Raw genomic sequence first — 11,704 nt, 5'->3', positions numbered from 1 at the left:
CGAACACGACAGTGCCCCGTCGCTTGGCTGAGAGAATATCAAAGTAATTGACTGTTCGCCGTTACATCGGGGGTGGCGGAGGCGGTTGCGAAACGAGCTTTCCAAAGATTTATAATGATACGATACCGCGCGACACTCTGAGACTAGAGAACGACGGACGATCGTCTGCCGTAAATAATGATACTTTCGTACAAACGTATAGAACATCGTTAAGTATTATTATTAGGAGGGTACAGTGCATATAAAGAATCGTATAAATGTATAATATATTTATAATTATATATATATTTTTCTCATATATATATATATATATATATATAATGACGCCAGCTCGCCGGAGAAGCAAATTCGCGATCGGTCCTCCGCGCGAGCCGCTGTTTGAGCTTTGAGATACGCGTACCTTTCGTCGTGTCTTTCTTTCATTACTTCGATACACATCAATGTTAACCATATGCACACACACGCACGCACACACACGCACGCGGGCGCACGCTCGAGCGCGATCGGTACGTTGCGTCTTGAGAGGAGAGATTAATCGCGTATGTTTGTCGCGACTCCCGTGACAGGAGGTCGGCTCGCGAAACCTGCGTTTATTCGGTTGCGTAAGCGATAATAAAAGAATGCTCGACGTCGATTGCAGTATCGTTCGTTACGGATTGTTGCTCTCTCCGATCGCGTTCGAGCACGCGTGAACGTCAGCAGACGCGAGTAAATGTGGACCGATCGTTTGGCGCACGTGCCAGCCTTGGAAAGGATCTGGATCTACGTCGATCGTACGGCGGGATCGTCCGTGGGATCGTCGTTGTTCGCGTTTGTGTCGATCACTGTTACGACGTCGCTCCAACGAGGAAATCGGTTCGGCGTGCATCGAGTTTCCATTTTTCCAATTTTTATTTTATTTTCTTTTCTCCTTGAACTTGTTTTTTTTTTTTTGCCACGTTCGCCGAAACGCGTTTATCGTTTGTTTCCCGTCACCGTGTTATTTTTAGTTCTGAACGACGATCGATTCCTCGTCCGTAGCGAAACCGGGAACGACGACGATCGCGGTTCGGATCGGAGCCGCTCAGCTGCCACGGAACGAAAGTAGTGCCGCTGGTGTCAGCACTGACGAAGGCACAGTCATAAGTCTCGTACGTTCGGCAAACATATCTTTCATAATTTTTTTTTTCTTTCCTCGCTTTCTCATCCACCGTAACCCACTGTTTAAACACGTAAAAAATGGCGTGAGACGTGGAACTATCACGAAATATCATCCACTAACCCTCCTCCCCTTTCCCCACCCGAACCAATCCAGTTCCACCGGTTGCTTTCGTCCCTGTGGTTCACGTTTGGCACCAGAAACGAGCCTCGCTTTTTACGCGGCTAAATCCCATTTTCAGTCCCTTTCGTTTCACCTTCCATGTCGGTCTCTCGTCTCGCTCTAATCCTCATCCCCTATCTCTCCACCTCGTTCTCTCTCTCTCTCTCTCTCTCTCTCTCTCTCTCTCTCTCTCTCTCTCTCTCTCTCCCCCTTTCTTTAATTTTTTTTTTTATATAACATAATATAATATTATAATATAAACGTTTACGTTTTGGCCACTCAGTTCGGTGATCGTCGAAGCACATTATTGTCTGTGTTTCGCGACATTTAGATAGTTTAGAATATTTTTTTTTTTAAATTCACTTTTATACAACACTGATCCCCCTCTAAACTTCATTCCTCGTGTGCACGATTCTTCGCCGGATCACCGGGATCGTGTTGGCCGGCTCATCTCCTCCTTCGGGCCGTGGCTGCCGCGATCATCTGCCTCAGCATCGGCTCCGGGCTGCACACCCTCGGCTCGCACTTCATGTTACCGTCGCCTCCGCAACTGAAATTACAAGTCGTCCATTTTAAGATGCGGTAGACGAAGGAGGTCACTAGCAGACTACAGTATTAATATTTGCCCTCATGAAAAAGGTACGGTATGGTCTTGCTACAAGAAGATGGCCTCTGACCCTTGAAGAGGAGTCATTCTTTTATACTTTCGTAATTAGAGATCCACGTATTTGTACTTTAGAGGGACTGAAATGTGATGCCATTTCTTTAACACCAACTTCAAACAAATACATTCTTAATAAGTTTCTATTTTTCATCAATGATGTAATCACCCTCGTTAAAAAGTCAAAGTAAAATCAGATATGATCGACTTACGTGCACTGAAGGCAAGGTCCCGAGGCCGACCTGATGACCTCCCCGACGCGGTACGCTTGGCCGCGGATTTGGCAGCCGCTCCTCTTTGCGGCTCCCTTGTACGCGTGGGCGTGGAAGTGCGGGGGCAACGTGGTCGTGGTCGTCGTCGTGGTCGTTGTCAGGTTGAGCGACGTGGCCATTGACACCGGACACTCGTATCTGGGGCAACAGAAACCGCTGATGGGCTCCTCGTGACAGCCAGGGATCGGTGGCGGGCAGCTCTGTTGTAGACAGATGATGTCGCTTCTGAAGCAGAAGCAGAAGTCGCAAGGATCGTCCCTGGGTATTTGTTGCGCCGACACGTAGACCTTGCCGCCGTATCTGCAGGTGCCTGGCCCGTATATGGCCTGATCGTCCTCGTCGTAGTCCTCGTCAGGGTTCAAATAGCTGCCTCCTTGCGGAGGGAAGTGAGGATTGTCTTCGCCAGAGACACCTTGGTCAGGGTACTCTGGTAATTGAGGAGCTAGAGTACTCGAGGGTTCTTCGTGAAGGATGGGATGAACTGCTGGTTCGACGGATTCGGATGTATCGTTCACTGGATGTAGAGGTTCCTCGACTTCAGCTTCTGCCTTTTCTGTCGTTGGAACAGATTCTGGTAACATGGGTTCGCCGTGAGGTGGCAGACCTTCTTCTCCGACTTCTTCTTGTTCTTCTTCCGATGGCTCTGCGAGCGATGGTTCGGTTGGAAGCGGTTCGTGTAGTTTCGTGACGGATTCTTGGACAGGGGCTTCGGTCATCTGTTGACCCTCTTCGGGTTTCATCGAGGCTGGCTGCTCAGGAATCGCTGGTTCCGGAGTACTCTTTTCTTGAGACTGTTGCGTCGACGACTCGACCGTGTGCTCTTCTTCAGGGGTTGTCTCGACTTCGGGTTGTTTCTCTGTTTCGTGCTCCGTCGACGATTCTGGCGCAGATTCCGTGGAAGAGTGAGCCTCCTCCGATGGTTGGCTAGGCAGAGGTGCCTCCGTGAGCCCTGGTTCTTCAGGGACAATCGGAGCCTCGGTCGATTCGACCAGCGAAGGCTGTTCTTCGCGAGGACTGGTTGCTTCGGCCTCGGGCGCCGCAGTGCTTGGTTCTTCGCTAATCATTGGAGCCTCAGTCGATGTTTCTTCAGCTTGAGGAGGTGTGCTTGGTGCACCTTCTTTAGGTAACTGTTCCTTGACGAGTATGCTCTCCGTAGTTTGCAGCTCTACCTCTCCTTCGGATTGTGGCGTTTGTTGCTCACCTTCTGCAGGCTTCTCTGCTTCGGGAAGACCCTCCGTTACCTCGGCAGGCCTCTCTTCTTCGGGAAGAATCTCCTCTGTAACTTCGACAGGCTTCTCTTCTTCGGGACGAACCTTTTCTGTTGCAGCAGGAGTTTCTTCTCCAGGAAGAACCTTCTCCGTTACAGCAGGCGTCTCTTCTTCAGGAAGAACCTTCTCCGTTACAGCAGGCGTCTCTTCTCCAGGAAGAACCTTCTCCGTCACAGCAGGCGTCTCCTCACCAGGAAGAACTTTCTCAGGTACTTCGGTAGGCTTCTCTTCTTCGGGGAGAACCTTGTCAGGCTCTTCGCCAGGGATCTTCTCTGGAATTTCGCTAGGAAGCTCTGTACTAGGTGCTTCTGGAACTTGTTCGGCAGGAGTCACTTCCTCAGGAACCTCTTCAGCGGGCGTCACTTTCTCAGGAACTTCAGTGGACAGTTCTTTTTCAGGAGTTTCAGTCGGAGCCTCTTCCTTCGGAACTTCGGCAGGAAGTTCTTCGGGAGCACCCGTGACGGGAGCTATCTTCTCAGGAACTTCGGTAGCTTCTACAGGTGCCTCTGTCGGGAGTGTTTCCGATACTTCGGGGAGCTCTTGACCTGGTGCCTCGCTGGGAAGTGCCTTTTCAGGCATTTCGGTTGAGCTGACTTCGATAGGTGCGGCGCTAGTTGTAGGTGTGGGTTCGGTCGTTCCCTTGATCTCTACCGCTGGAGTTGTTTCGCCTTCGACTTGTTCCTCCTCTTGCGGTGCTCCTGTTCCTTTATCAAGAGATGGTGCTTCAGTTTGTTGCCCTGCTTCAAATACGCCCTCCTCCGAAGGCTTCTCGCCCATCATAGATGGCTCTTCCTCACGCGTTGGACTAACTTCGCTCGTAGTTGACACTTTCTCTTCGGTTACACCTTCACCTTCAACAGGCTTCTGTTCCTCCATTCCTTGCTCAGGTACGATCGAGGCACTTTCAGGCAGTGGCGTTGATCCTTCTTCAACGGCTGGCGAACTTGGTGCTTCGCTAGCTTGCTCTTCACCCGTGGCAGTAACTTCACCTTCGGTAGCAATCTTGCTTGGTTCCGTAGATGTTACACCCTCTTCTACGCTCGGTTTCTGAGTTCCTTCTTCTGGTTTCTGTTCTTCAACGGGAACAACTGGCACGGTGGTTTCTCCTTCGCTTGGTACCAGTGGCTCTTCTGTTCCCTCCTTCAAGGAAGTGTCTGGTGCCTCTGTCATTTGTCCCTGTTCTTCTGGCATCTGTTCTGGAAGCATTGGTTTCGGAGTTTCAGACACTTCGCCTTCAACTGGAGCAGTGGATGCTACGGTCGTCGGTTGCTCCTCCGGCTGAGCCGATTGTTCCTTGACGCCAACGGTAACAGCTTCTTCGGTGCCAGGAATCATTGTTTCTTTTTCAGTCGCGGGTTGTTCAACTTCCTCCTGAGGCAGAATCGATTCTGAAACAGGTTTCTCGCTGGCCGCTTCAGGTGTTGCCGTGATTTCTTCTTGAGGCATTACGGATGGTGTAGCTTCTTCTTCGGCAGGCGAAACAGATTCGGGAGTTTGACCTTCCGGCGATGGAGTCTTCCCAGATTCCTCTTGTCCAGGCTGCACACCACCTTCCTCAGGTTTCGGTTCGACTGCTGGTTCCTCGCTAACTTCCTCCTTTTCTGTAGTTTGTTTGGGGAGAGAAGGTGCTGGTCCTTCGGTGACGATTTCAGGTGCCTCGGTTGAGCTTGGCAACTGTTCCTCCGGGAGTTTCTCAGGTTGTTGAGTGGACAATTCTTCGACGCCTTCCGTAGTTGGCTTCACTTCAGCCTCAGGCGTTTCTTTGGTCTGTTCTTCAACTGCAGGTGCAGCTGTCGAAGGTTCAGCTTCGACAGGTACTGTCTGTCCCTCTTCAGGAGTAAGTGGTTTCTTGGTGGTTTGCAAGCCTTCTTCTACAGCTGGTTCAGTAGCAGTTTCCTCCTTAGTCACGCCGGGAACGGTTGCTTCTTCAGATACTGGAGCTCCCGTGGAGACTCCCATTTCTGCCGTTGCTGGTGCTCCAGCTTCCGTAGGTTGAACAGATTCTTCTTCCGCTGGGGTGACTTCGGGTTCTTCGCCAGCTTTGACACCGCCTGGAGCAGGCGTTTCTGCAGATGGTCTTTCGGTTTCTGCTTCGCTTGGTTGGACAGTTTCGCCTTCGGGTGTCGATTGTTCAGGCTGAGCGGGTTCCTCAGGTTGTTCTTCCACGGCGACAGTGGTTCCTTCCTCCGATGGTTTCTGGGTCTCGGTAACCGATGGCAGACCTTCTGAAACTGCAAGCTCTGGTGTTATAGACGAGCTTGGGACTTCAGGTTCCTTGCTCACTTCTTCCTCGGGAACCATAGGGGCAACAGTCGCCTCTGGCTCACCCTCTGCAGGCTTCTGTTCCTCTTCGGATGGCTCTTCTCCCATGGGTTTCGCAGTAGTGGGTGCAGCTGTTTCTTTGCCAATTCCAGCAGAAGTCTCTTCAACCTCGCCTGCTTGTGTCGTCGGAACTGCTTGCTCTTCGCCAATGCTAGGACTCGAAGGTTGTTCCTCAGCAGCCTGTCCTTCGGTTGGCTGTTCGGTAGATGGCACCTTGGCAGATGGCTCCTCTTCCTTCACAGGCTTCTCCGTGCTTGGTACTTCCGGTGTTTCTTTCGGTTCCTCCGAAGGAATTTGACTAGAAGACTCTGCCTCTGGCACTGAACTGATGGTTTGTTCCTCGCGTACCTTGGCAGGCTCTGCAGCTGTAGTCGGTTGCTCAGGTTCGACAGACTTCAACGTGGTTGGTGCTTCAGGCGCAACAGTTGTTTCGTAGCCCTTGACAAATGGTTCCTTCGTGGTTTCTTGAGTTGGAGCCTCGGTAGGTGGTTCAGTCTTCTGTCCTGCTTCCTGTTCGATCATGTGATTATCGGATTCCAATACCGCCGTAGGCGTGGAGTCGCAAGTGTACATCGGACAGCAGGAATCCTTGGCTGTGTGAATAGGCATGCAGTTCGACAGGTGGCTCGGTGGAGGTGGACACTGAACAAGATCGCACTGGATAATACTGCTGACGCAACGGCACTGAAGTTGACAGGGATTGGCGGGAGGAACAGCTGAGTTGTTGTTGTAGGACTGTCCTTCGACGAGGCAGTTGCCTTCTCCAGGGATCGATGGTGGCGCTCGAACTGGATACTCCGACGTTGTTTCCTCTTCTGGAGTTTGTCCAAGCGTCGAAGGTTCCTCGGAAGCTTGTTCGGTTGTTGGCTTTGGTGGTACTTCTGCATGCGGCGTGGTTTCTGGAACCTCTTCAGGCTTGGCTGGTTCTGCAGTCGATACTTCCTCTGGTACAGCTGGAGTTTCCGTTTCTTTCGCAAGAGGAGCTTCCGTTGTAGGTGCTTCTTTCGATGGGGTGACCTCAGTTTGGGCTTCTTCCGGAAGAGTAACCTTCTGTTCCTCTTCTGGCTGTGTCGTTTCTGCGGAAGGCGCTGTGGACGCTTCAGGGGCTCCAGCTTCGGTGGGAGATACTTCAGGGGTCTCTGTACTGACACCTTCCTCCAGAGGTTTACCTTGTTCGCTCGTTACTTCGGTTGAACTTGCTTGCGTTGATGCTTCAGATACCCCTGGTTTCTGAGTGCCTTCTGGCAATTCCTCTTCAACAGGTTGCTCAGGAGCTAGTTTAGAAGGCTCAGTCGTCATTTCTTCAGGGGAGGCAGGAACTTCGGGTTGTTGTTCTGGTGGTACAGCAGCCTCTGTTTGAGCTTCTTCTGTAGATGGAATTTCTTCCGATGGAGTTTCTTTCGAAATTTCAGGTGTTACTTCAGGTTCTCCTTTAGCTCCAATCGTGGTAGGACTCTCACCTAAGCTAGGAACTTCTGTAGAGGCTTGTTCGGCACCTTCCGTCGGTTTTCCTTCGACCTCTGGACCTGCCGTGGAAACTTCTTCCGAAACTGGTGCTTCGCTTGGTGCGACAGGCGTGACTTCGCTCGGCTCTTCTCCTTCCACAGGTCCTTTGGTTGGCTCCTCTTCAGCAGGTCTTTCACTTGACGCTTCAGACGGTTTTTCTTCTTCGGTGGGTTTCTCCCCTTCGCCAGGTGCCTCAGTTGGAATCTTACTCTCGGTAGGTTTCTCACCCTTGATAGACGGTTTCTCTTCTTCAACAGGTTTTTCGGTTATCTCTTCCTCGGTAGGCTTCTGTTCTTCAACGGATTCTTCGGTTGGTTTCTCCTCCTCTGCAGGCCTTTCAGTCGGTTCTTCCTCTTCAAGAGGCTTCTCCCCTTCAGCTTCTGTTGTTTTCTTTTCCTCTGTAGACGCTTCGGTTGGTTTCTGCTCTTCGGTAGGCTTTTCTTCTTCTACAGGTCCTTCGGTTGGTTTCTCCGCTTCTACAGGCGCTTCGGTTGGTTTCTGTTCTTCCGTAGGCTTTTCTTCTTCGACAGGTCCTTCGGTTGGTTTCTCTGCTTCTGCAGGCGCTTCAGTTGCTCCTTCCTTCATAACAGGCTTCTCTTCTTCAATGACTCCTTCTGTTGGTTTCTCCTCTTCTGTTGGTGCTTCTGTTGGTTTCTCTTCTTCTGCTGGCTTTTCTTCTCCAACAGGTTTCTCTTCCTCGGTAGGTTCTTCGGTTGGTTTCTCTTCCTCAACAGGCTTTTCCTCCTCAACAGGACCTTCCGTTGGCTTTTCTTCCTCGACAGGTCCTTCCGTTGGCTTCTCTTCCTCTACAGGTTTCTCCTCTTCGCTAGGCCCTTCGGTTGGCTTTTCTTCCTCAGCAGGCTTTTCCTCTTCACTTGGACCTTCCGTTGGCTTGACTTCCTCAACAGGTTTCTCCTCTTCACTTGGACCTTCCGTTGGTTTTTCTTCCTCAGCAGGCTTTTCCTCTTCACTGGGCTCTTCAGTTGGCTTCACTTCCTCAACAGGTTTCTCCTCTTCGCTAGGTCCTTCGGTTGGTTTCTCTTCCTCAGCAGGTTTCTCCTCGCTAGGTCCTTCGGTTGGTTTTTCTTCCTCAGCAGGTTTCTCTACTTCGCTAGGTCCTTCAGTTGGTTTCTCTTCTTCAACAGGTTTCTCCTCTTCACTAGGTCCTTCAGTTGGTTTCTCTTCCTCAACGGGTTTCTCTTCTTCACTAGGTCCTTCAGTTGGTTTTTCTTCCTCAACAGGTCCTTCCGTCGGCTTTTCTTCCTCGACAGGTTTTGCCTCTTCGCTAGGTCCTTCGGTTGGTTTCTCTTCCTCGGCAGGTTTCTCCTCTTCACTAGGTCCTTCAGTTGGTTTCTCTTCTTCAACAGGTTTCTCCTCTTCACTAGGTCCTTCGGTTGGTTTCTCTTCCTCAACGGGTTTCTCTTCTTCACTAGGTCCTTCAGTTGGTTTCTCTTCTTCAACAGGTTTCTCCTCTTCACTAGGTCTTTCAGTTGGTTTCTCCTCTTCGCTAGGCCCTTCGGTTGGCTTTTCTTCCGCAGGTATTTCGGCCTCTTCAGTCGCTGTTCCCTCTTCCACCGGCTTTTCAGTTGGCGTCTCTTCTGCAAGAGATGGTTTCTGAGTGCCTTCTACACTTAATTCATCCTCCTTGCGCTCGGCAGGCTTGGTTGGCTTGTGCTCCTCGAGTGGAGCCTGTGGTCCTTCCTTCGCCAACCCAGCTTCCGTGATCGGTTGCTCGGTCGATGGCAATTCAGGACCTTCGGTCTGAGCTTCCTCTTTCATCGGTACACCCTCTGGTTCTTCAGTCATCTGTTCCTCTGGAGCCACCGTAGATGTTTCTTTGGTTATCGGTTCTTCGGTCAGTTCGACAACAGGCTGCTCGGTGGATACCGGCTCCTCAGGCTTCTCCTCTTCAGCTGAGACCACTGTTGGGTGAACTTCCACCATTAAAGTGCCTTCAGTTGGTTTCTCAGCCTCTGCTACTTCTGGTGCCACTGACGAACCTTCGATTTCTGGTGCGGTTGTTTCTTCAGGAGTTTCTTCTACGGCTGGTTCTTCGGTTGCTTCACCCTCGCCAACAGGTATCTGCGGCGTGCTTCCCTCTTCAGCCTCTGGTGGCTTAGCGGTAGATAGAGCCAGCTCCTCTCCTGAAACAGGTTTTTCGGTAACCTGTTCTTCAGGTGTCACCTCGCCGAGACTAGGCTTCTCGCTTGGCAAAGCTTCTTCCGGAGCAGCTGTGGCTTGTACTTCAGGTTTCTCTTCTTCGGTCGAAGGCTTCTCTTCTGGAACAGAACTAACTTCCGTAGATGGTTCTTCGGCATGAGGAGCTTCAGTCGAGTGCGCCAAAGTCTCAGTGGTTGCTTCTTTGCCCTCTGTACTCTGCTCTTCGACACCTGGTTCCGTTGGATGTTCTTCAGCAGGTTGAACTGGCGCTTCGGACGCTTGTTCTCCAGATTCCATTTCTTTCTCGGTGGATTCGCCTTTAGCAGGTGTCACTTCTTCGCTGGAGTCGCTGACTTCCTCGGAGGAAGTTTCGCCAGATTCGTCGATGGTTAGACCCTTGGTTGGTAATTCCTCCTCGGCGGAAGTCTCCTTCGATGGCGGTCCTTCGGAAGACGGCGTCTCAGCGGTGTGATCTTCAGGTACGCTCGGTTTCTCAGGGTGTTGAGTCTCCTCTTGTGGAGCCTCTTCAGTTGGCGTTGAAGCCTCCAGACCGGGACTAACTTCAGTACCTTGAGGAATACCTTCCGTCGCTTCTTCTTGTCCAACAGGAACTTGGCTCGTTTCAGTGACAGATGGAACAGCTTCTTCCTTCTTTGGCTCCTCGCTTGTCGGACCTTCGGTAACAGAGGGTTCTTCGGGTTGCTTCGTTGGTGCTACAGTTCCCTCCTCACTTGGCGTCGCTTCCTGTTCCTTAGGACTCGTCGTTGCCTCCGACGAAGGTGGAAGATACGTCGTGGGAACCTTCTCCGGAACCTCTGTGGCAAGATTGTCAGGTACGAACTCTGATGGCTTCATGTCAACCGAGCCCTCGGTTACGTGAATTTCAGGGACCGATTCTTTGTCTTCTGCTTTGCTTTCAGGTACGCGATCGGTGACGGGAATGCCAGGTGGACCCTGCTCTGGAATCTCAGGAGCTTCCTCTTCTCCCATTTGTTTCTCCGTTACGGCAGGTTGCTCAACCATAACAGGCTCTTCGGTAGGTATGCCATCTTCCTTCTTGGGAACTATTCCAGGTTGTACCTTGCCAGGTTCGGGTGCTTTGTGATCGTATACCTCTAACTCTGGCTTCTGTTCAACTTCAGCTTCTGTAACCGTTTGTACCTCACCTTCTTCGGGAGTTGATGCTTCCGATGGCGTTTCCTTTTCTCCCTCTTCGCTAGGAACTTGTTCAGTGCTTGGTCCTTCTTGCGCAGGTTTCTCAGTAGTCATTTCTATCTCGGGAGTGGCAGCTTCCTCTGGCTTTCCTTCGATCGATTCCACTGTCGTGACCTTCTGTTCAGGTTCTGAGACCTCTGCAGGGGTTTCTTCTTCTTTAGCCACTTCCGTTATTTGTTCTTCCCCTAAGCTTTTAACTGTGGTGCCCTCTGGGAGTGTCTCAGGTGACGTCTCAGGTAATTCTGTAGGTTTCTCAGGTGCTTCGGTTGACTGTGGTTCTTTGGGAGCGGCAGCTTCGGTGGCGCTTGGCTCCTGTTCCAAACTGGTCACGGGTTCTTCAGGTTTCGTCTCGATCTCACCTTCTTCCGTCGCTTTTTCGGTGCTTGGTTGTTCGGTTGGTTGTTCCTTCTGCGAACCTTCGGTTTGTTCCTTCTCTAACCCAGTCTCCTCTGTAACGGGTTGTTCCTCTACTTGTTTCATCGTCACCTGTTCTTCGGGTACCTCTGGTTTCGGCGAAGACGTTTCTGGCGTTTCTTGAGGAGCTGTCGTTTTCGCGAGTCCTTGAGTAGTCTCTTCTGCAGGCTTAGCAGTCGTTTCTTGACCACGATCTTCGCCAGCCGGTGTTGCCTCTGTCTCAGCCTCAACGGGTTCCGTTGCTTTAGCTCCCGAAACAGGGCTTTCCGTGTATTCTTCCGAAACGCCAGCTTCCTTCTCAGTTGCTCCAGACACTGGGAGTCCTTCTTCGGGCGCTTCTTCCTCAGGTTTCTTTCCAATTGGCACAGGTTCCGTGACACCTTGAGTGCTGCTCTCCTCTTTGTGATCTTCTGGAATCGCGTTGTCGAAGCCTGGGAAGGACTCCTCGGTGCTTCCAAGACCGGGAAGTTCCTTTTCAGCTTCCGTCACTGCCTCCATTGTGGTCTCGACAACGCCCTCCTCGGTGGATTGCTCCTCCTCGCCTCTTGGCACCGTTATGAGCTCGTCTTCATCTGCACAAAATGAA

General features: G+C 51.4%; 1 protein-coding gene across 3 annotated transcripts in view; it reads right to left on the bottom strand.

Moving 5' to 3' along the window:
* Positions 1 to 1,606: 1,606 nt before the first annotated feature.
* LOC128891553 (titin-like) overlaps positions 1,607 to 11,704 on the bottom strand; it is a 50,524-nt gene continuing 40,426 nt past the window's right edge. For 2 of the 3 annotated variants that reach the window (XM_054151117.1, XM_054151116.1), the window contains 2 exons: positions 2,174 to 11,690; positions 1,607 to 1,850 (listed from right to left, as the gene is read on the bottom strand). In XM_054151117.1, coding sequence (XP_054007092.1) covers positions 1,748 to 1,850; positions 2,174 to 11,690 — 9,620 coding nt within the window. In that variant the 3' untranslated portion in view covers positions 1,607 to 1,747. The remainder of the gene's footprint in view (positions 1,851 to 2,173; positions 11,691 to 11,704) is intronic. The other variant, XM_054151118.1, reaches the window with a different exon arrangement.

This window comes from Hylaeus anthracinus, unplaced genomic scaffold, assembly GCF_026225885.1.
Source record: "Hylaeus anthracinus isolate JK02 unplaced genomic scaffold, UHH_iyHylAnth1.0_haploid 12002, whole genome shotgun sequence".
Lineage (NCBI taxonomy): Eukaryota > Metazoa > Arthropoda > Insecta > Hymenoptera > Colletidae > Hylaeus > Hylaeus anthracinus.
This window is presented reverse-complemented; position numbering and strand designations above follow the sequence as displayed.